Source organism: Octopus sinensis, linkage group LG10, assembly GCF_006345805.1.
Source record: "Octopus sinensis linkage group LG10, ASM634580v1, whole genome shotgun sequence".
NCBI lineage: Eukaryota > Metazoa > Mollusca > Cephalopoda > Octopoda > Octopodidae > Octopus > Octopus sinensis.
In genome coordinates this window covers 54,783,524-54,808,550 of record NC_043006.1, presented here as the reverse complement: position 1 = coordinate 54,808,550, position 25,027 = coordinate 54,783,524, and the positions used below count along the sequence as shown (strand labels likewise).

General features: G+C 37.2%; 1 protein-coding gene across 3 annotated transcripts in view; it reads right to left on the bottom strand.

Annotated features, from left to right (window-relative positions):
- Window positions 1-25,027, bottom strand: part of LOC115216466 (ankyrin repeat domain-containing protein 29-like) — a 145,179-nt gene that overhangs the window by 36,862 nt on the left and 83,290 nt on the right. For all 3 annotated transcript variants that reach the window (XM_029785828.2, XM_029785829.2, XM_029785827.2), the window contains exon 3: window positions 9,056-9,154. In XM_029785828.2, the coding sequence (XP_029641688.1) occupies window positions 9,056-9,154 (99 nt within the window). The remainder of the gene's footprint in view (window positions 1-9,055; window positions 9,155-25,027) is intronic.

The following is a 25,027-nucleotide window of genomic DNA, read 5'->3' as shown; positions in this document are numbered from 1 at the left end:
AACATAAGCAAATCTTGGAATTAAATGGTTTTGATTTACTTCCAGGTGACTTTTGGCCAAGCCTGTATATACACACATTCCCACTCAATGTACACATGCCAACATACACACACATCCACACCCACCCATTCACATACTCTTCAGACTGCCTCTCAAACACCCTTCTACTGACCATCCCATCTACACACATATGAAAAACATATAACTACCCATACATACACCTGTCACCATAGCCGCCGCCCTCTCACTGTGACATTAACAGACACACGCAAATCACTCATATCAATACATGTAAACAATTAATACCACACACAGTTACCATCACATACACACATGTTACCATGCAAGCACACACACACACTCAGTTACTGCAACACACACATACTACCATGCACACACACACACGCGCCACTGCACACACATGCGTACACACCCACACATACACACGGATACCAAACCGGTCTTCACAATCTCCTATCCCAGAAAGCACTTCCTCTTTGTCCATCTACTTCTGGTCATTCCAAAATGTAACTACAGGTGAACTGTTGGTAATTTTTTTTCTCCTTTTTCTTTTGGACTTTCCTATGTCTCCTGTTTCTGAAGAAGAGCTTTATTCGAAACATAAAGCTACCACTCTTTCTTTCCTTCTCTGAGCATCTTATTAATACTTTACATGTATCACATCCTCATGGTGTTGCTTTTTTCTTGTCTTTTACTCCATTTTTTTTATTAATTATATATATATATACTTACATAAGGCCAAAGAGGGTACGGACGCCGCTATATATATTATATGTAGAAAAATACAAACTGGGACAAGAACGTAAAACATTTAGAAGACGATACAAAAAAACACGGACGGGACATGCAAAGCCTTCAATCTTCAGTCAAGAACCGGATCATCCTAGCAATTTCGGCTGATTAGATTAATCAGCTGAAATTGCTAGGATGATCCGGTTCTTGACTGAAGACTGAAGGCTTCGAATGTCCCATCCATGTTTTTTGTATCGTCTTCTAAATGTTTTACGTTCTTGTCCCAGTTTGTATTTTTCTACATATAATATATATATATATATACACACACACACACATATATATATACATGTATATACATATACATATATATATATACACACACACATATATACACATGTATATACATATACATACATAAATACATACATAAAAACATACATAAATACATATATATATATATATTGAGTGAGGTCGTTGCCAGTGCTGCTGGGCTGGCTCCTGTGCAGGTGGCACATAAAAAACACCATTTCGAGCATGGCCGTTGCCAGTACCACCTGACTGGCCCTTGTGCCGGTGGCAAGTAAAAGCACTCACTACACTCTCAGAGTGGTTGGTGTTAGGAAGGGCATCCAGCTGTAGAAATTCTGCCAGATCAGACTGAAGCCTGGTGCAGCCATCTGGTTCGCCAGTCCTCAGTCAAATCATCCAACCCATGCTAGCATGGAAAACAGACGTTAAACGATGATGATGATGATGATATATATACACACATATACACATATATATTTACATATCTCCAACAGCTATCTTATCTGTTGTCACTCCCAGTACCCTCAGATATATACTGTAGCTCCCTCTGAGCCCCACTCCTATATTTCTGGCAACCACTTGCTAAAATTGCCCCTATCCCATCTCTAATTATCTCTCCACATTCTTATGAAACTTACCCCACTATCCCTCCTGCCCACTCACCCAGTCCAATCTTCATATACCCCTCCACTGTACTTTGAGGGTATTTCCTGACACATCTCCACTACCCTCTCTCTCACTCTCTTCTTCTCTATCTTTCACTCTAAGCCTCTCTTTCTCTCCTTTCTTTCCCAAATGGATTATCCTTGCATCTCTTCTACAGCAAGGTGCCTACCTCTATCCCTGTATTATCTTTTTTAACCTCTCATCAATTAGCACAATGCCATTTCCCTCAATACTACTTACCCTCCCAATCAAGGGGGTTTTGCCTTGTAAGTTATTAGGTGACCCTGCTAGTATCACACAAAAAAAACACCCAGTATACATTGTAAAGTGGATGGCATCAGGAAGGACATCTAGCCATAGAAACCATGCCAAAGTAGACAAGCGAGCTTGGTGCAGTCCTCTGGTTTGCCAGCTCTTGTCAAACTGTCCAACCCATGCCAGCATGGAAAAGGACATTAAATGATGATGCTATACATACTGTTTAAACAAGCTCTGACTGGTATAACTTCAAAGTTACAATCAATAAGAAAATTGTTTGTAATAAATATTAAGTTCTACACAAATTGCATTCTTTATTCAGTTAATGTTTGTTTTATTTGCTCAAAACAACTTCTTTTAACTGTTCTTAATATCTTTGTGGCACATCTAAAGTTTGTTCAGTACATGGTGTGTCAAGAGGTTAGTCAACTTTGTAGAGCTCGGCCAACTCCAAAATGACTCCAAAAGAAAAATTGGACTTTTAACACTACTAATCTTACTTTGACAGTGCATGCAACAAGTTGTACATTTGTGTGGTACCTGCTAAAATACCTAAGAGGATGAAACATTGCAAATGAAGTAACTTTGTCATGGATACACCATAAACTCAGTACACTCTGTAAAGTGGTTGGTGTTAGGAAGGGCATCCAGCACAGAAACCATACCAAAACACACAAGCAGAACCTGGTGCAGCTCTCCAGCTTTCCAGCTCTAGCCAAACTGTCTGACCCATGCCAGCATAGAAAAGGGACAGACGACGACGATATATATGTACACCAGTCCTGTACTGGTTTCAGTCATTGTACTATAGCCATGCTGGGACACTACCCACAAGTAATTTAGTAGGTTCTGTTGAACTCAGGAGTCTATCAAATTGTTAAATTGCATATTTATACATAATGAGGCACAACGGAACTGTTTACACCAATAAATATAAATAAAAAGGCAATCATGGACACAAACTCACATACACACAGATAACAAATTTTACTTAAGAATTTATTGTGAATTCTGTGAAATAACTTTGTATGAAATTACTTGAGTTTTGACATAATTTCAACTCTTTTGCTAGAGAGTGAACATATTTAAGTGTTGTCCTTCTTCAGTCAGTTTGACAAGTAACAACACAACATTTATTGAAAAATTAGCACCATCCTTATATGTCAATTATCTATAAAAACATTTAATCTCTTTATATGAAGCTGAGATTTTTCTGGAGTTACTTCTAACTATTGTTCACTCTCTTTCAAGTATTGTCATTGTATTGTGATTTATTCTATAGAAAAGGAGTAACTGTCCAAACATAATTGGACATGAAACCATATAATGTAATCTTCAGATGTTTGAAAGACAGAAGGGTATGAAAAGAAAAATGCAATTTCAGCAGTTTGTTTATAGAGTTACATGCATACACATACACACACATATATACATATACACCAGCACACACACTAGCACTGATCACATCCCAGCACCCACACTACACACTATCATCCACACACCCAAACACCATCATTCACACACCCACACACAATCTTCAATAGCGTCACCTATAGCGTCACTCATACTACTATATGAGCACCCACACATTACAGATGCACACACACTAGCACTGACCACTTCCCAGCACCCACACCACACACCATCTGGATTTTTTTCTAATCAGTTGCCATGCTGGACTGCTATATCCACAAGTTTTTTTTTTTATTCTCTCTCTGTTTATTTTCTCTTATTCCTTTCTGTTGAAGAGCGTAGGCTTGAAACATAAAAGACTTTTTCACTTTCCCAAACATCAAATAATACACCTGCTTGCTGTTCATAAACCTGTCTTTGTCTTTTGTTTTTCTATAAATTTCAACTGTATATATATATATATACATATCATCATCATCACCCCCATCATCATTTAATGTCCACATTTCCATGTCCGCATGGGTCAGATAGAATTTTATTGTGGTAGATTTTCTACTGCCAGATGATTTTGCTGTCATCAACCCTCACTTGTTTCAAAGCCAAGTAATATTTTCCCTTGTTTTCATGGAAGACTGGAAATGAACAACCTTATTTGTATTATGATAGTGCTCATTTGCAATCATTACATGCTGTCCAAACAAGCCGCCACACACACACACACACAAATAAGCAGTTCTTGTGAAACTGCACAACCCATACCAGCATGGAAAAAGGACATTAAATGATAGCAATGTGATGATGATGATGATGATGATAATGATGACAGTGACACAAAACAGGCTTCTTTCAGTTTCCATTTACAAAACACATTCATCAGGTTTTTGTTGGTCCAGGACTACAATGACAAGGTTGGGGAGGCAAGCTTCTTAACTATGCCATAAACCATCTACTTACCTAAGATACTAAGATGGTAAGTTGTAATTTGGGGAAGATTTGGATGCTACTTCTGGTAGTTTGAACAATCGTGTACAGTTTCTCTCATTTGCTAGAATAAGAGTAGGATTATGTACAGGATGAGATGATGCTATATGAGGAGCAGATAATGTAGTCATAACAATACAATGAGGATATCATCGTGATAATAAACATACAACACCAAAGCATTAAATGCTGACCCATATCAATTAGGGAGGCAGAAAAAGATTAAAAATAATCCTCTCTATTATAGGCACAAGGCCTGAAATTTGGGTGAGGGGGATAATCGATTACATTGACTCCAGAGTTTTACTGGTACTTAATTTATTGACCCCAAAAGGATGAAAGGCAAAGTCGACCTCAGCGAAGATTTAAAATAATGGATTAATTGCTTGGTGCATTGCTGTACTCAAGAAGGCCCACCCACAACAAAAGAATTGAGATCCTAAGACCTCAGGTGTCACATAAAAAGCATTGGTGTGAGTGCTGGTGCCACGTGAAAAGCACTGGTAATGGTGCCATATAAAAAACACCCAGTACATTCTGTGGAATGGTTGGCATCAGGAAGAGCATCCAGCTGTAAAAACCAAGCCAAAACAGACTATGGAACCTTGTGCAGCCCCTGACCATCCCAGTTCTTGTCAAGCCGTCTAAACCATGCCAACATGGAAAATGGACATCAGATGATGATGATGATGATGATGATAATGACAACAATGATGTTCTGAATTCAAATTCTACCAAAGCCAACCCTAAATTTTATGTCTCAAGGTTCAATACAATAACGACCTATCACAAAGTGTGACTGATAATTAAATTAACAATTCCTCATTCCTGATATTTTTTGTATTATGCTGCAGTAAGGAATTATCTGTTAAATAGTGATGGAAAGGAAACATTATCACACACAGACACACATAAATCAATATTTTATTTACCTTACATAATCGCAGCAGAAGAGCCAGTGGCCTCACTTTTCATAATAGAATCAGTAGCTTAACTTTACTTTCCATAACAGAGTCAATGACTTAACATTGCAAAAGAGTTAGTGGTTTAACTTTCCATAACCTGTTTTATCCAACAATAGAATATACACCATACTAACTTTGCACTGTCAGTTATCTAGCAATAGAGCTCTGAAAAACCTGCTCAATATTCCTGACAGACAGACAGGTAGATGTAGTATGCAGAACTACATGTCTAAAATAACAATATGACAAAATGAACTTGTTCCCAGCTACATGGCACTTTAGGTGTCTTCTGCTATAACCTCAGGCTAACCAAAGCCTTATGACTAGATTCAGTAGATGGAAACTGAAAGAAGCCCACAGTGTGAGATATATGTATGTATGTTTGTGTGTGTTTGTTTACATTTGTGTTCACTTCTACACAAGTCATGGCCTACAAGTAGTGATGTTATCACTTCTACTGTCAGGAAATAATTTGTTCGCATTATGGTTGTATGAAATAACTCTTTAGCATTTAAACTGGCTATATCCAGCTCAAATATTCTACTTGTCTTACATTCAAATGGGCCAGATTTGGCTTCTCACAGCAAACCCTACAATATCATTCTAAAAATAAACAACCACATCATCGAAATCTCAAAGCTACAAGTTAATGCATGACTAATTCAAAACAATATAAATAAATAAGCATTACATTTGACAAAGTAACACGAATGCTAAAGGAATAATAGATCCTTTACTTGGAAAACAGGTTAGCACCAGGAAGAGTATCCAGTGTTGTAAGACAATACCTCAATAACACATTCATCTAACCCACGCAAGCATGGAAAAATTGATCTAAAAACCAAACTAAAGCCAGTGAAAAGTAAGTGAAAAACTGTATCCATTTCATCAGATTACCTCTACATTTGTTTACAGCAATTTATTACAAGAAGTACAATGGTTGTGAGGTTAAACTGTTGGACTGTTGATGGCATAGTATTGAGTTCAAGTGTCACCAGTGCTCAACTGGTACTTAGTTTATCGATTCCAGAAGGATAAAAGACTAAGTCAACCTCAGTAGCATTTGAACTCAGAACATAGAGACGGAAAAATACCACTAGGCATTTTGTCCGACGTGCTAGCAATTCAGCCAGATCGTCACCTTACATACACATATAACCAGCAGAAAAGTTACAAAAGTGACTCAAGAACCAAGAGTTTTAACCCTTTTGATATCCAATCCACTAGTGACCACCCCTGGTGAACATAAACTTTAAAACATTTAAGGCAATCTAAATTAAAATCTACCATCAAAATTTCATGCTAGTTTAAGTTCTAAGCACCAGCTTTAATAATCACAAAATTATTTTACTAAATTCTTAATTATTTTAATTATTAATCGAAACAGAGGGAAAGTATTTCAGCAGAAATACAGTAATGAAACTTATCCTGCAAACCAATACATGTGTGTGTGTGTGTGTGTATGTGTGTGTGTGTGTGTGTGTGTGTGTGTGTGTACATACACACGCATACACACACACAAGTGCCTGTATGTATATAAACATATCCTATTCACACACACACATATCATACACTGATAATTGCCATTTTATACATTCACATGAAATAATATCTCCTACAATTATCTCAGTCAGAGGTAAATACACATTCAATGTAATACATACATACAGGCACTTTCACACTGTAAGTATACATACGGAGGTATAATCATATCTCTGTATGTATCATGAAACTGAAGTATAATCACACGAAAATACGAAAATACGTACCATGAAACTGAATTCACAGCATGTGGGGTTAATAGTTTACATTTAGTATAGACATACACTGAATTTGAAACATCATGGGTATTATGCTAGTCTACATCAGCCATTTACTGAGTAACACACTAGATTCTACTTAAATTCCATTAATTTAGCATTTTTATAATGAATTGGTAACCACTTATTTCTTATTCTTAATAATTAACACTTTACAAAGTGCCAAGCTGGCAGAACCATTAGCATGCCAGGTAAAATGCTTAGTGGCATTTCATCTGTCTTTATGTTCTGTGTTCACATTCCGCCGAGGTTGATTTTGCCCTTCATCCTTGGGGGGGGGGGTAAAATATCATAGATAGGGGTCTATAAAAGGGGTCCCAGGGAGTGGTGTCACTGCCTTCCTGAGCTAGTTTTCCACCACATTTCTTAAGAATCATAGTAGAGGCCTTGGTCTTGGGACCGCTCATGTCTAGAAACTGAGGTTAGGGGTAAGCAAGGGCATGCTCCCTGTAGAAAATCCAGCTCCAAAGAAGCCTCATGATAGCAAGGGAGAATGGGCACCAGTCAGCCCAAAGGTTGGGGTGGGCTGCATCTGCCTGCCTCAGTTGCTATGGCATTGAGGTAGATCTGGCTACCCTCGTTAACGGGGACAAAACCCAGATTTAAAACACTAGATGATGATGATGATGATGTACAGGAGATCAATGTAATTGATTTACTCCTTCTCCCAAACTTTCTGGCCCTGAGCCAAAATTTAAAACCAATAACTAACACTTATAAGGTAGCAAGCATTTCATCAGTCAACTTTGCTTTTCATCCTTTAGGGGTCAATAAAATAAGTATCAGTAGAGAGCTGGGGTCAATATAAAATGACTTAGCTCCTCCCATGAATTTGCTGGCCTTGTACCAAAATTTGAAACCAATCATTAACACTTATAATTTTAGACTGGATAGACAGTACCTATCCAGACTGAAACTATAATTAGGCATGCACATACACACATACCTTATAAAAACTGCTAGTGTGCAAGCATGGCTGTGTGGTTAAGAAGCTTTGTTTTCCAACCATATTGCCTTGGGTTCAATCCCACTGAGCAGAATCTTGAGAAAGTGCCTTCTATGTAGTCATTATATTAGTTTCAAATATTGACAGAGGTCCATCAATTTCAGGAGAGGGGCTAAGTTGATTGCATCAACCCCAGTGTTTAACTGGTACATATTTTATCGACCCTGAAAGGATGAAAGGTATAGTCGAATCCAATGGCATTTGAAATGAGAATATAAAGATGGACAAAATGCTAATAAGCATTTTGCTCAACATGTTAATGATTCTGCCAGCTTCCCACCATTTGTAGTCATATTATAAATGTGTTTGGTTTTGTACATCATTATCATCATTATCATCATTTTAACATCTAGTTTTCCATGATCACATAGGTTACATGGAATTTTGCTGTGGTAGATTTTCTATGGCCAGATGCATGCTCTTCCTATCATCAACCTTCATATGTTTCCAAGTAAGGTAGTATTTCCTCAGGGCTAGACATGTACCCATGAAAGATTGGAAATGGACACCATTTGCATGATGGTAACACTTGCTTACAACTTATTACATGATGTCAAGGCAAGGAGTCAGTAATACACCCCCACCCTGGCCTCTTTCAGCTTGAGTCTACCAAATTTACTTGCAAGTCTTTGGTCAATCTGGGGTTATAATAGAAGACAATTGCCCAAGGTGCCATACAACTATGTGGTTAGGTAGCACACCTATCCATCAACCACACCTGCACCTATGTAAGAAATCATTACCATTTAAGTAGTTGAGTATTCCACAGACTCGTGTATTTTTAATATAATGTGAAGCACATTCAATGTGATAAGACAAGGCTCTTTGAATTACAGCAACTGTCAGTACAAATCTGATTTATAAGAACTCAAAATGCTCACCAGTCGTCTGGCCTGAGGATCTGCTCCTTGTCGCAGCAACTCCCGTACACATTCTAAATGGTTATTTGCTGACGCTAATATTAAAGGCGTCGTACCTTCCTGTAAGAGGAAAAGAAAAAAACATAGAGAATTAATAATAGTTGAAAAAAAAATAGTTATTTAAGTAAAGTAAATCATCATTATTACAAAAAACACAATTTTTTCATCTCAACAGATCATTTTCTTTTAAGTGCTTCGAAAACCCTGAGAGTCTGGTACTTAGCATTAGTTTCATAGTATCATATTGATAAGCTAGATGACATATATACTTTTGTCTCTTTATGTTCTTAAATCAAACTGTGTCAACAGTTTCATCCTTCCAAGTTCAATAAAATAAAGTACCAGCAAAGTATTGAGTTCAATTTAATCAACCTCAGTAATATACTGCAAAAGATAATGTATTAGGCTGCTAGATCATGGACCATGAGTTCATATACACGGTAGACTGCTGAGAGGAACAAAGAGGAGAGAGAGAAAATTTGGTCAAGAGAAGACATAAGCCACAAAATGTCCAAACTTGTTAGTATTAAGTGTCTTCTCTCTACACCCAACTACATTGGCCACCACTGCTAACACCAATACTGCAACTACCAAAACCAGTTGCTTGGTTTTACTTTTCCTTCTGTTAAATATTAGACAACCCACCCACCACAACAGAACAGAACAAAATTGGTATCCTGCAACCACCTTAGTAATGCTTGCCCATGAAGGGCAATGGTGCTGATGTCAGGTAAAACATACTGGTGCTAGTGTCACATAAAAAGCACTGGTGCTGGTGCCACGTAAAAAGTACTGGTGTTGGTGCCACATAAAAATCATCCATTACACTCTAAAGTGGTTGGCATTAAAAAGGGCATCAAGCTGTAGAAACTGAGATAGAACAGACTGCGGAATCTGGTGCAGCTCATAGCCTTGTCAGTATCATTGCATTTGACAAAGTAATCTTTATGCTAAAGGGTTAATCTTCTACCTCTGTACTAAAGAACTGTACAAACATAGCTAACCAGAGATACATTGAAACTCCACGTGGCTGCTCATCCTGCTCAAAATAGTTAAATCTCCCTTAAAAAGGGAAAGTACTAAGGGATAATTAATGTAGCCCAGAACATATTGTTTGTAAAAACAGTTTGGGTGGTGATAATCAGGATTAACCTGGAGACTAGCTATTAACAATAAAACAACAATTTCAATTACAAGACAATTGGTTTCTGTACTTAGCATTCATTTCACTCTCTCTACTACCACCACCACCACCACTGCCACTACTGTTGCCACTCCCACCATTGCTGCTACTGTCACTACTACTGCTGTTGCTACCACCACCACAATCACCATACACACTATTACATTATTAACCTTAGCTTTTGTAACACGTACTAATGGTATGGACGTGCTACGCAAAGGATTATAGCTTTCCCACTAATCCATTTGTTTAAATGAGTGACTACAGTCACAAGATACTTATCCCAAAATACCCAGCAATATCAGGTGGTACAAAGGACATTTAAGACAAAACATACCTGGTCAATACGTCTAATTTCAGTAAATAATATTAGAGCAATGAAAGGAAATGAGCTGACAGAATCATTACCAGGCCAGAAAAAAATGCTTAGTGGAATTTCTTCTGTCTTTACATTCTGAATTCAAATGCTTCCAGGGTCGACTTTGCCTTGCATTTTTTCAGGGGTAAATAAAATAAGTACCAGTTGGCACTGAGGTCAATGTAGTCAACTTACACCCACCCCAACAATTGCTGGCCTTATGCCAGAATTTGAAACCAATATTAGAGCAATGGAAAAAAATACCTTGAGATATTAATTACATCTCTGTTTTGAGTTCAAATCCTACCTAAAAGGACATTGCCTTCCATCCTTCTGGGAGTTGTTGATGTATTTTAGTACTACATCAGTCCTGATTGAGCAGACATATGATCAAAGGTATTCCAGATGGAACCCTCTTGTCTTCAATTTTTTTCTCAGATATAGCATACCTGGGACTACATTATCCATTGAGTCCTGTTGTCTTAACAACAGATTGTGATTTGAGGGGAATTTGGCTGCTATTACTAGCTAATGTAGAAGCTAATGAGTACTAGTGAAGTACTAGAGGTAATATAATCAATTGTGTTTTCCTCTACAATATGTTACCTTGTGCTTCTATTAGAAATTAATATGAATTGACCTTACCACTCTCCCAAAATATGTCAGAAATCATTATTTACCTATACGAATGACAGAATCAGTAAAACAGTAAGCAAAATGCCTCGTAATATTTAGTTACATCTCTCTATGTCTGGAGTTCAAGCTGGAGCCATCTTTCACTATTATCTGTTAGGGGACTGATAAAAAATTAGTGCCAATCCAAGTTGATATAACCAGCTAAAACACCCCCCGCCCTACACCTGAAACGTGTGCTGTCATGCTCATGTTCAAAATTATTAAAACTAACAGCAACATTAACTGAAAATAAATATTTTTTAAATCCTATTTATAAAGAGAAGCAAAGGTTAAGAGTTATGGTGTCTAACTGTCTCTAGAAACTAATCTACTGGCAAGAAGTAGTAATAAAATTACTACACAAAAAAGAAAGACGACCAGATAATTGGATTGCATTGTCTATGCAAATAGACTTTCTATTTTAACACAGTTCTAAGGTGAACTTTTTCGTTGACAAATCTACCAATTTACTGTTCAACAGTTCTTCCACCTCATACTATGTTGTGAAGTGTGTGTATGTGTGTGTGGAGATAGAGAGAAAGGCAAGGGTATTTCTTTGTTTCTATTTCTTCCTCTCAAGCTTATGTATGAGCTGACAGAATGACTGAACTACTAGTAACCTGACCATAACTTAAACTTCATGCATTTGATTCCGACAAAACGGAAGGTGTTGTCTTCCTGAAAGTGCTTCTAGATACACAAACATAATTCTGAAAAGGATCAATGAGGGAAAGCGGCTATGCACTCATTTGATATATCAGAAGTAAGTGCCAAATCGCCAAACAAAATCACAAGCTACTGTTTTAGACATGAAAGAACACAATGGATAATGCAGTCCAAAATATACTGTGCCTGAAAACAACATCAATAACTTTTTCTCAATATCTCCAGATGAAAAATTGACACAACTGTGAACAATTTAAGATGAAAAGTGTATTTCAAAATTTTCAACCTAATATTTGAATTTCTGAAACTAGGTAAATACTACCAGTGGCATATAAAATTAGACAAAAATATTTTTAAAAAATGAACTTTTTAAAATTATTGAAAGGAATATGAGATGAATGAGGAGAGATATTAATTAATAAATGCAAAAATTCAGTGACTTACAAAATAATATAACTGGGAATACAAATCAAAGATAATTTTCTACCACTGCATAACATCTCTCCTTCACTTATTCTATGTGGCTTCTGACTTTTCATTCAACTACCTACTACATTAGCTTCTACCAAAAAATATTAAGTGGTTTCAGTACTATAACTATCCATCCTTATGCACCATTTTGTTGCAGGCATTAATAATAAACTTTGATTCAATCCCTCACATGTGCTTCTGGTTATAAAAAGACACAGTATCACATGGAACTGCTTTAGTCATCCAATATTCTTGCAATTCACAAGAACATTACCCACAACAACGGAAAAATATCTGACCAATCAAGACTTAGCATGAAGCTAGTTCCAACAACAATTTCCCCTTTTGGCATGCTTCTTTCTGATCCTAACCACCAACTATATATTCAGCGCACCTTAGCTACTTAGATAGATGGTGAGCAGATGGTGGACAGCGGTTGACCCAAACTGACAACACAAAAGCAATGAACAGGTGACAAACAAGACATCAGAAAACAGCAGCATGACCAGTAGCTAACCACAATGAATGAACATCAACAACAACACAAGGACCAGCTAACATTTTGACCTTTGCTACAATCACACCAATCTAAGAACAATAATATTCTAACATTCCTAATGTTCATAGTAATGACAACATTTTTCTTTGTTTACAAAAAGAATAAATATCTCGTTTATCAAAAATCTTTACAGGTATCAGTGTTCTTCTTCATAACAAGACTAGTCATGAAGACAGTATTCAAAGAAGCTGTATTAGACAACAAGACATACACAAAAGCCAGTTTTCCCTTTGATTGCATTTTAGTCTTGATAATTTGAAGAGACACGTAGGATACTGTATTCTGGAGATACAATAATAGCCAAGAGAAAGACAGAATGGACATAACTGGAATGTCTTTGATGATAAGTCTGCTCAGTCAGGGCTATTCTGGGACTAAACAACAACAAGAATTATATCATTCTGATCCTGGTTTCTACAAACAGAATTTCTACAGGAATGGTAAAGTTCCTATTCAGCTGGCCAAGGAATTTACACTAAGAAAATAACTGTGAAAGGCAAATATTTGTAAACATATGAATATACAATGTTATATGTAGTAACAGCAGCAACACTGTTTGCCTGAGAGTTGGGGAGGGGGGAGATGAATGGAATGTTGTAACAGAGTCAGGGTTACTACTGAGAAGAGAATGTTGCGGCTCTTATAAGAAAGATTATTATGTAACATTTGCGTGTCAGCATCTGTTTACTTTTCAAGTAATTTGATGATCTGAATGATTAAAGCAGAACTGATGATGAAGTTGATGATGATGATGATGACAGTGGTGGTGAGGAGGAGGAGGATTATTGTTGTTATCATCATCATCATCATTAGTTGAGATTTCTACTTTCACTTTTTATATAATATCTTTTTAAAACCTTATCTGTACCAGATTAAGTTGTGATGTGAGGGGCGAAAAAGGAGATATCAATAATAATAATAACAAAAATAATAATGATGATGATGATGATGATTAGCAATGGACTGACAGAATCATTAGCACTTCAGATAAAATGTTTTGCAGTACTTCTAGCACTGTTTCTTCACACCTTCATATATATTGACATCCTTTACAAATTGTCTATCAAATAACAAATTTTTTCACTGATGTTTCAAGGACTCATCAACTACTTTGCCGGGCTTGAACAACTTACTGCCACAATTTCTGCATTTCTTTTATAATTGCCTATCAGAAGAATAAATAAACGACCTTCCTACCTCCATTCACAACTCTTAACATTCCCTCTACTCCCTCTTCTCCATCTCCTTCTCTTTATTTAAATATATTCTTTTATTCTATTTCGTTTTTGGATTAGGTTTGCAAGATTCTTTTTTTTTTTCTCTTTTATTTGTTTCAGTCATTTGACTGCAGCCATGCTGGAGCACCACCTTTAGTCGAGCAAATTGACCCCAGGACTTATTCTTTGTAAGCCTAGTACTTATTCTATTGGTCTCTCTTGCCGAACTGCTAAGTGACGGGGACATAAACACGATGTCAAGCGATGTTGGGGTGGGGACAAACACACACACAACATACACACACACACACACACACACACATATATATACGACAGGCTTGTTTCAGTTTCCATCTACCAAATCCACTCACAAGGCTTTGGTCGGCCCGAGGCTAAAGTAGAAGACACTTGCCCAAGGTGTCACACAGTGGGACTGAACCCAGAACTATGTAGTTGGTAAGCAAGCTACTTACCACACAGCTATTCCTGCGCCTATATATAAATTTCAATATACTAAAGTAAGCAGCAGTTTTACTTACTAACCTCAATTGTTATATTTCAATACCAGAAAGGTCCCCTCTTATTATATACCAAATTCATCTACCCTTAGAAGGTCCTATACAAGCAGAATACAGTTTGAAATCTGATGAGGCTAAACAGTGGTGGAACTTTAATGAGAGAAGTGGGAAGAAAGCAAAGAAGGAAGGTATGTAGATAAGAAGAAAGAGAGAAAGAGACACATATAGGTGTCTAGACATATATCTTATTTCTCTTCCTCTATCACAGACACAATCTATTTCTCCCTCACTCACAAACTTGTGAAGCGAGTGGAGAAGTTTAAGTATCTTGAGGCCATATTCACAAGTGATGGGAGGTAGGAGTCTGAATTAGATGTGCTGATACAGTAATGCACCAGCTTCAGCATTTGGTCTTCAGAAAAGTTTTCATGCCTTGCCTATCCTCACCTCCTCACCTTTGTTGAGTAATGACTGAAAGAGTACATTCATGAATACAACCAGATGAAATCGGATTCCTCCAAAGGATCTCTGCAGTGATGCTACTCAAAAGGATGCATAGCTCAAGAGAACAGGGAATCTCTCCAGGAGAGCTACGACTTTTACATATTGAGAAGTCACAGTTCCGGTACTATGAACATACAGTTGGAATGCCATAGTAAAGGATTGCAAATCAGATTCTTCCAGTCAAGCCAACTTTTATTCAGGGATTTTGTCCCTTTAAACCAGTGGTTTTTAATCAAGGTACATGTGACCACCAGAGCTCCATATAAGATTTTGCAAGGTCTGTGCTAGCAAAATAGTAAATTGGGGATCCACAGTAGTATTTTAAGGGTCCATGAGGAGTTTTCATTTATTGGGGACCTGCAGCAGTATTTTAATACCCATGAAAAGGTTTTATTTAAATGTATGTATAGCAAGAAACAGCTAGGTTTCTTTCTCTAGCATTTTACATAGTGCAACCTATACAAATGAATGAGCGAATAACAAAATATGAATTTTCAAAGAAGTATCAGTAAACCTAGTTTTTAAACATCAAATGGCTTTGGGGGCGTCCCCCAAAATAAAATAGTAAACAAGGGGTCCATAAGTAAGAAATGGTTGAGAACCACTGCTTTAAACATTACATAAAAGGATATATCTTTGTAAGCTAAGAGTGGAAGAGGCCTTAAGTATGGTTCTCAGTTAGGAGCACTCATTAAGGTTCAGTTCATACCTCACTAAAGATAGACAGGGGAGATGAAGAAGGATTGCAAAAAGCAAAGTAAAATAATATAAACAAAAAAGAAATGATGTGCTCAAAATGAAAGAAACTGTCCTCTGTAAACACCACATCATTTTGAGAATGTACCACTTTAATAAGGTCTGTATGGCTTATCTTAAACAGATCATCACTTCCATCTCACTGTCTGTACCACCACTCCCCCTCCACTAACACTACACCAACCCCCTGTCATACCATTGTTAAGTCACATACACACACACACACACACACACACACACACACACACACAACAGAATGTGTTGTTGGTAATAGATTGATTTTTTTTTTCTTTTTGTTTCAGAGGTGAGGTGTTGAAGTAGTGGGGGGAGAGATTTACTACTGTTTGAAACTAAACTGGTCTAACCACTTATATTAATCTGCTATTATTTATTTACTTATCTATTTATTTATATCTTGTTATTTTTAATTATTTCTCTTTTATAATTGACACCTGTGTTGTCATTCATCCACCAAACAAAAACTGCTTCTGATGTTTTATAAATGACAAGTTTTACAACAGCATTGTCTGCAAACATTGTGATGATGTTGATCAGCGAGGATTAGATAACTGTTGTTGCTGTTGTTATTATTATTATTACTGAGTGAGAGAGCAGTGCATGCCATCAAAATGACACTGGGGTAAATTATACGAAGCCCAGTATACCTATCGTGACTACCCGTCTGATAAGGGTACACCAGGCACATGCATCACAACCATATGTGCATGACATGGTGATCTCATATCATGATAAACAGCACATGACCTTGCAGGTGGGTCCCAGTTAGAATTTTCTTCTGGTCAAGTAACCCATCCTGCTCAAAAGGTCCCTGAATAAGGGTTGTTTAAGGATGTTGAACGAAACACCCATGTTTCCAGAGGTGAATTATTCAAACCTCAAAGAATCCCTATAAACACATGGCTATGATGCTCCCCACTACTTCTGCTCGTGATCAGGGATGCACATATTGTCAGCCACCAAGGGACATGGTCAACTGGTTAACGTCAAACAACTGACAAGCAAATCTGTGGTATTGGGCAGAATATTTGTTGTAGCCCATCTTTTATACCAAGGCAAAACAATGTACATGATAACACTTCCAATCGGTTAAGATCAGAAGCCATGAGAGCCACTGCCTGGTACTGCATCAGGGCATGATGATGATGATGATGATTATTATTATTATTATTATTATTATTATTATTATTATTATTATTATTATTATTATTATTATTATTATTTTTTTTTTTTTTTAATTAAGGTGGCAAGCTGGTAGCTTCATTAGTGTGCCAGACAAATGCTTTGCAGTATTTCATGTCTTTAGGTTCGGAGTTCAAATTCTACCAAGGTCAGCTTTGCCTTTCATCCTTTGTGGGTTGATAAAATAAGTATCAGTTATGCACTGGGATCAATGTAATTGACTTATCCACCCCACCAAAATTGCTGGCTTTGTGCCTATAGTAGAAAAGATTATTAGCATCATTGACTTGACTCAGGTTCATTCTTTATTATTATTGTTGTTGCTGTCATTTTAACTTGGGTTTTGTTGGAACTCCTACAGTCTTCCATGAGTAATTAGCTTGCTGTCTGTTCTCTTCAACTATCAAATACTTTGCTGATGATTCTAGCTGTGTGAAGGAGGCAAACCATTTTTGTAACTGCTCTACTGGGCATTCTATACCCATTTCTTTTATATTCCTCTAAATACCTTCTGATACTGTCTCCAAGGCCCCAATAATAATTGACATAATCTTCACCTTTTTCATTTTCCACAGTTGAGAATCATATATGTCTCTTTTTGTGCCTTGCTTCTTAACTGTTCATGTGTAAAAGGGGCACACAACTTCAATTATAGAGCATGTGTGGTTCACCTTGTCCACTACCACCAGATCCCACTTATTGTGCTCAAGCACCTGGTCTGTTTACATTGGGAAATCCCACAGAATTTTACAGGGCTCCAACATGGCGACTCTCTGTGATTTATGTTCATACCACATCTTACTTCTTTTTAACCCCCACTTTTCACAAACTTCCCAATGCAGCAATTTTTCTACCTCAGCATGACACAACAGCTTATATTGGTTTGGGGCCAGCTGAGGGCATTTATTCACAATATGCGCAACAGTTTCATCAAATCTACTTCAAATTTGGTATAATGGAGTCATTTGTTCATTTCTAAGTTTGTGGCCGAAGCTTGGTATTTTGCTGCAAGTATAGTGCCCTTAGTCTCCTTTGTAAGTGTTGTTGTTGTTGTTATTATTATTACTATTATTTTGCTTTTCAACTTTTCAAGGATGGTAAAATGGTAAAAAGGGGGGAAAAAGGTGGGGGTGAAAACTTCCTTCGGTCATGAATGACCAGGGGATTGCATCTAAAAAGTTCCCCTCCAAGGCACAAGTCCAAGCAAAGTTGTTTATAGAAGACCAGCAGTCGCCCATGGATACCAGCCTCCCCACTCCATGCCACTGATGTCATCCAAGGGAAAGGCAAAGGCTGATACAGCTTGGCATCAGTGACATTGCAACTCATTCCTGCAGCTGAGTGATCTGGAGCAACATGAACACAACACACAGCCTGGTCCAGGAATCGAACTCACTACCTCATGATTGTGGGCCCGACACTTTGACCACTGAGCCATGCATCTTCAAGGATGATACACGATAAGTAACAGGCAAATGCTTGAGTCTTCACATCTATATGATTAATCTATTCTATGTCCAGAAATGTGTTAGAAATCATTATGATGATGATGATAGCTGTGGTAGTGTTGATGATGATGATAATGGTGATGTACTGTTGGATGTGGTGTTAGTGGAGGATGGTCTGGGTAGTGAAGATGGTCATGGTAGTAGAAATGGTGGTGAAGAGAGTGATAATAGTAGTGGTGATAATGTTAGTAGCAGAAGTGGTAGTGATCATGGTGATTGTGATAAGATAATGATAGTGATGATGGTGATTGTGATGGTAATAAAGGTGGTGGTGATGATGATGGGGTAGTGATGCAGTGAGTGTGGTGATGGTATGGCAGGGGTGAGGGTAATAGTGAGAGTGGTTAGTAATGATGATGATGATAATGGTGATGGTAGTAGTGACAATGGTGATAGCAGTGAGATGGTAATGGTGATGACCCAGATGATGATAATGGTGTGAACAGTTTTGGTAAGGATGAAACAATTTCTTATACAGAAAAACATTAGGTCACTTTTGTAAAGGGAGTGGGAGAGGGGATGCAGTGAACTGAATCCCAGTCCTCCATGCTACCAGTAATATGTGATTGATACTTCAAGATAGGCAAGAGTCAACAAGAGCAAGATTTGAACCCATAAATGCAAGACGACATAGTGAAGTATTTCATACAGGTTTCTATCACCTACACCAGTGGTTTGCAAACTTTTCCAGGCTGCCACCCACTTGACACCCAGGCCACATTCCTAACACCTACCCCCCACACACCACCACAAACATAGACAACTTTCTGCAGCAAATTCAAAACAACTGTATTTCACAAATTAAACAACCTAATTAACCCATTATTTTGGAGCTTTTTTATATCCATCACCCCCTTGTTGGTCATCCCATTATCGCCTCACTTTTTTTCAATGCACCCCTACCCTGGATCTCTCCACTGCCCCAACAGAGAAGTACCACCCACTTTGGAAACCAGTGACCTACACCAATTGCAAATCCAAGATGATGATGTTTATCAAGAGAAATGAGGAATCTGGAAGGAATCAATAACATAATTGAAACACTGTACCAACAGGGAATTGAAACCAGATTGTAGAATAACCTTGACACAACCTTGTCACTGCATTAGTATTCCACCCTCATTAATTAACAATAATACTTTCTTACATAAGAACAAAGTCCGGTTTGTAACTGTGAGAAAATGAGAATTTGTTATGCCTATGACCTTCACTAAAAATATTCTTATAAGTCAACAATAGCATGTCATTCTAGGTGCTTGATCTTCAAGAAATAACAGTCAACAGTATACTATGTATAAAAAAAAGTATCTTTACCCTTTGAACGGCAGATTGAGAAATTAATTTTTTGTAACTAAACACTTTCAAACATTGGACACTGGCAGAATGTGTCATATAAAACATCTTTTGCTCTTAGTGTTGTTGAGAAAAGTTTGTATTTTCAAAGTTATTTCATGTTAAAGTTGTTGTATTTCGGTAAATTCAACCAATCAATTACGTGTGTTCAACTGAAAAAAATACTGCTGTTGTTTGTCAACAACAACTTCTGGCGGTGTATATTTCGTTTGTCACTGTTATTTATGACATATTTCATCTCAGTTACGTTTGTATGAATAAACGAGTGTATCAAAAGTATGTTTACTTCATGGCACCACAACAATCGTTTGTGCATTTCTACTGCTTTTAGTTCTTTTTTCCTGTTTTTCAGCTACTATTTTCGGAAAGACTTTTTTGCCCCCTCCCCCTCCACCTCCAATTTCTTCATTTTTCACTTTTTTCCGTAACTCTAACCCTAAAACCCTAACTCTAAAACCCTAACCCTAACCCTAAAACCATAACCCTAACCCTTACCCTAAAACCCTAATCATAAAACTAAAACCAGTAGAAACGCACAAACGATGTCATAAATAACAGTGACAAACGAAATATACACCACTGATAGTTGTTGTTGACAAACAACGGCAGTAATTTTATTCAGCTGAATACAAGTCAATGATTGGTTGAAATTACCGAAATACGACTACTTTAACAGGAAATAACTTTGAAAATATAAACTTTTCTCAACAACAGGCGCAGGAGTGGCTGTGTGGTAAGTAGCTTGCTTACCAAGCTCATGGTTCTGGGTTCATTCCCACTGTGTGGCACCTTGGGTAAGTGTCTTCTACTATAGCCTCGGGCTGTCCAAAGCCTTGTGAGTGGATTTGGTAGACGGAAACTGAAAGAAGCCCGTCATATATATGTGTGTATATATATATATATATATATATATATATATGTGTATGTATGTGTGTGTGTGTGTTTATGTGTTTGTGTTTGTCCCCCCAACATCGCTTGACAACCGATGGTGGTGTGTTTATGTCCCCGTTACTTAACGGTTTGGCAAAAGAGACCGATAGAATAAGTACTAGGCTTACAAAGAATAAGTCCTGGGGTCGATGTGCTCGACTAAAGGCAGTGTTCCAGCATGGCCACAGTCATATGACTGAAACAAGTAAAAGAGTAACACTAAGAGTAAAAGTTGTTTTATATGACACATTCTACAAGTGTCCAAAGTTTGAAAGTGTTTAGGTACAAAAAATTAATTTCTCGACCTGCCGTTTAAAGGGAAAAGATAAAAAAAAAGACGGGACTGGACGGTTTGGTTGGAATGCCTTTGGGCTGAATATCTGAGGCCTTCTGCATGTCTCACAAAACCATGGATCTGGGAAGTTTAATGCTAAGGTTCAAGCCTGGACAAGACTGTTTATCTCTTTAGCATTCAGATTACTCTGTCAAATGGAATGCTTATTATTCACATTATTTTGAATTAATCATGCATTATCTCAAAGCTTCGATATTTTGATGATATGATTGTTCATTTTTAGAATTACATTGGAGGTATGGTGTGAGACATTGGATCTGAGTGGTTTGCACATAAAACATGCAGAGTATTTGTGTCTGATATGGCCAGTTTCAATGCTAGCATGTTATGAAAGATCAAAAGTTGTCCATGCATGCAAGTCTCCATACAACTCATGCTGTCAGAGGCAAGGGTTAATAAAACTTGGCACTAGTATTGCTGCAAGTGTTGTGGTCAGAAGAAGAAGAGCCTGGATAGACACCACATGGTGCTCTGATGTTCTAACAATTGCACCAATCCATCCTCCTCAATTGGTACTTTATTTATGAAACCTGAAAGGATGAAAGGCAAAGTTGACTTTGGCAGGATTGTTTGGTTAAAAATATCAACAGTTTAGTGAAAACTGAGAATAAATAATATTTATTATTCTTCTTTAAATCAATATTATAATGTTTATTAAACACTATTTATAATATTCAATGGTTTTAACACTGATTTTAATACACTGTCATTGACATAATCGGTGACATAGTCAATCAGGTATTATTTAAGTAATACTAATATTGTTATGATTAATATTTTATACTTAATAAAGGCAAGCTGGCAGAATTGTTAGCATGCCAGGCAAAATTCTTACTGGCATTTCATCCATCTTCATGTTCTGAATTCAAATTCTACCATGGTCGACTGTGCCTTCCATCCTTTCAAGGTCGATAAAATAACTAGGGTTGATGTAATGAACTTAAACCCTCCCCTAAAACTGCTGGCCTTGTGCCAAAATTTGAAACAAATATTATTTGGATTAATATTTTATATCTAGTAAAGGCAAAAAGCTAGTAGAATCATTAGTATTCTGGGCAAAATGCTTAGCGGCATTTCCAGAGATCAAATTCTGCTGAGGACCGCTTTACCTTTCAGCTTTTCGGGGTTGATAAAATAAGTACCAGTTGAGCACTAGATGTGGTGTGATTAATTTACCTCCTCCCCCAAACTTACTGGCCTTGTGCCAAAATTTGAAACCAATAATTTTATACTTAGTACATAAGATTTATATATGCGTTGAAATGTAATAAATTGAGTATTGGAGCCTGTACTCATTGTAACTGAACTAGATATATCTCTAGATATAAAAAATAAAGGGTGCTGTGGTGATTAGATATATAAAACTGTGTCAATATCAGAAAAATAAGGTTTTGGTTACTACATACAGTCAAAGAGCAGGGACTAGAATAAATACTGCAAGATGTTCTTCAATGTGTAATAATTCTGTTAATTTATTGCCTTGGGGCTAAATAACAACTACAACAAGAACAACAACAATACTTCCAACATATATAAACAACTTCAAATGCCACCAGAAACTGGGTCCAGACAACTGAGTTTGTTGAGAATTTACTAATCTATTATAGTGCTGCCTTTTGGAAATTACATTAAAATTATAATTGAAGACTGGTTTCGTGGGTGGATTGGAGTGTGTGTCACATGCAAGTGAGAGGTGTCTGCTGTCTCAACCAGAGAGAAAAGGTAAAAGAAACAAGTTAAGTGAAATGGGTAAGCCAGGAATTGAAACCTTATTGCAAACACTACTCTTCTTTTACATCATTCTTTTCTTTTCTCCTGTTTTTATTTATTTATTTATTTATTTGTTTGTTTTTATCATTGAACTATGGTTATGCTAGAACACAAGCTTTAAACTTTTTGTTGCCAAATTTCTATTTAAATATGATTTTATTTCAATTAATTTTGAAAAAATTTCTTAAAATAACTTTGTCATTATTAAGCTGATGTTTGGGATATAAATTAGTACAACATTTTCATGGAAGATTTTAATTAAGATCGTGTTGAAATAGATTGTTTGTATCATAAACTAGGGGCAGTGTCATGGTGGTTGGTGTCAAAAAGTTTAAGGAAACAGTCAATTAAATTGAGTCCAGTCCCTTCTCCCCCAAAACTACTAGCATTAGCATTTATTTTATCAATTCCAGGATGAAAGTCAAAGTCAACACCAACGGGATTTGAAATCAGTAGATAAATGGACATAACCAAATACTACAAGATACTTTGTCCCACACTCATTTGACCTTAATCTTTAACATCAACCATGTAAGTAACTATCCTCCTCCCTGAAAACTAATTTGTTTCTTTTATTATCCCCCATCTCACTCACTCACTCACTCACTCTTTCTCTCTCTCACACGCACACACACACACACACACACAGGCACCTTTTGTCAAAACAGTAAAAGAAACAACAACAATAAAACAGCATGACAAACCTATGAAAACCAGTCAATGGGTTCCTGATATTTGGGTGTAAACCTCAGGTGAGTAGAGTGCAACATATGAGTCATATAACCAGAGCAAGGTATTTGCCTGATATTTTATTTCTATATGGAATTTTCAGGAACTCCCAATGTTGAGAATAGCCACAATACTGGTGACTACAACACTAGTAGTGAAGGCATGTGGCCTAGTGGTTAGGGTGTTACACTCTTGATCATAAGATCATGGTTTTGAATCCAGGATCAAGTGGTACATTGTGTTCTTGGGCAAACCACTTCATGAGCCTTACGACTCAAGAGAAAACTAATGTATACTACATTAGCAATCACTAATATAAAGAGCCCTACTCTCATGGATACTATAGGTGCATGGCTTAGTGATTAGGGTATTCAGTTTGTGACCTAAGATCATGAGTTTGATTGCTGGTGGCATGGTGTGTCCTTCAGCAAGACACTCTGTTTCACATTGCTCCAGTACACTCAGCTGGCAAAATGAGTAGTGCTTGTGTTTCAAAGGACCAGCCTTGTCATATCCTGTGTCATGCTGAATTTCCTGAGAACTACATTAAGGATATGCATGTTTGTGGAGCACTCAGCCACTTGCATGTTAATTTCACAAGCAGGCTGTTCCATTGATCAGATCAACTGGAACCCTTTGTGGTCATAACTGATGGAGTACAAGTTTTTTAATGAACACTATAATAATTGTTTCTGATTGAGGTACAACACCATCAATTTTGAGGTGGTAGGGGTAGTTAATACTACTGTTTATTTTACTGATTTTGGAGGGATGAAAGATAAAGTTGACCTCAACAGGACTTGGACTCTGAATGTGAAGAGCCTCCTTAATGATTCCGCCAATCCACAACCCAAATGTCAACCTACCAGCTTTGGTCATGATAATAAAGACCAGAATATAGTGACCACTATATTAATGACCACTATACTTATACTATGCTTGTGTGCTATACATGTATTGATTTGATGGTCACCATGAGTGGCCATCATATTAAAGGGTAAAGATTCCCTTCAGTCATGCATGACCATAAAGCTGCAATGAGAAAGTTCTCCAAGGCACAAGTCTGGGCAAGGTTGTGTGTGGAAGACCAGCAGTCACCCATGTATATCAGTCTCCCTTCTCTACACCACCAATGTTATCCAACAGAGAGGCAAAGGCTTGTTGATATAACTTGGCACCAG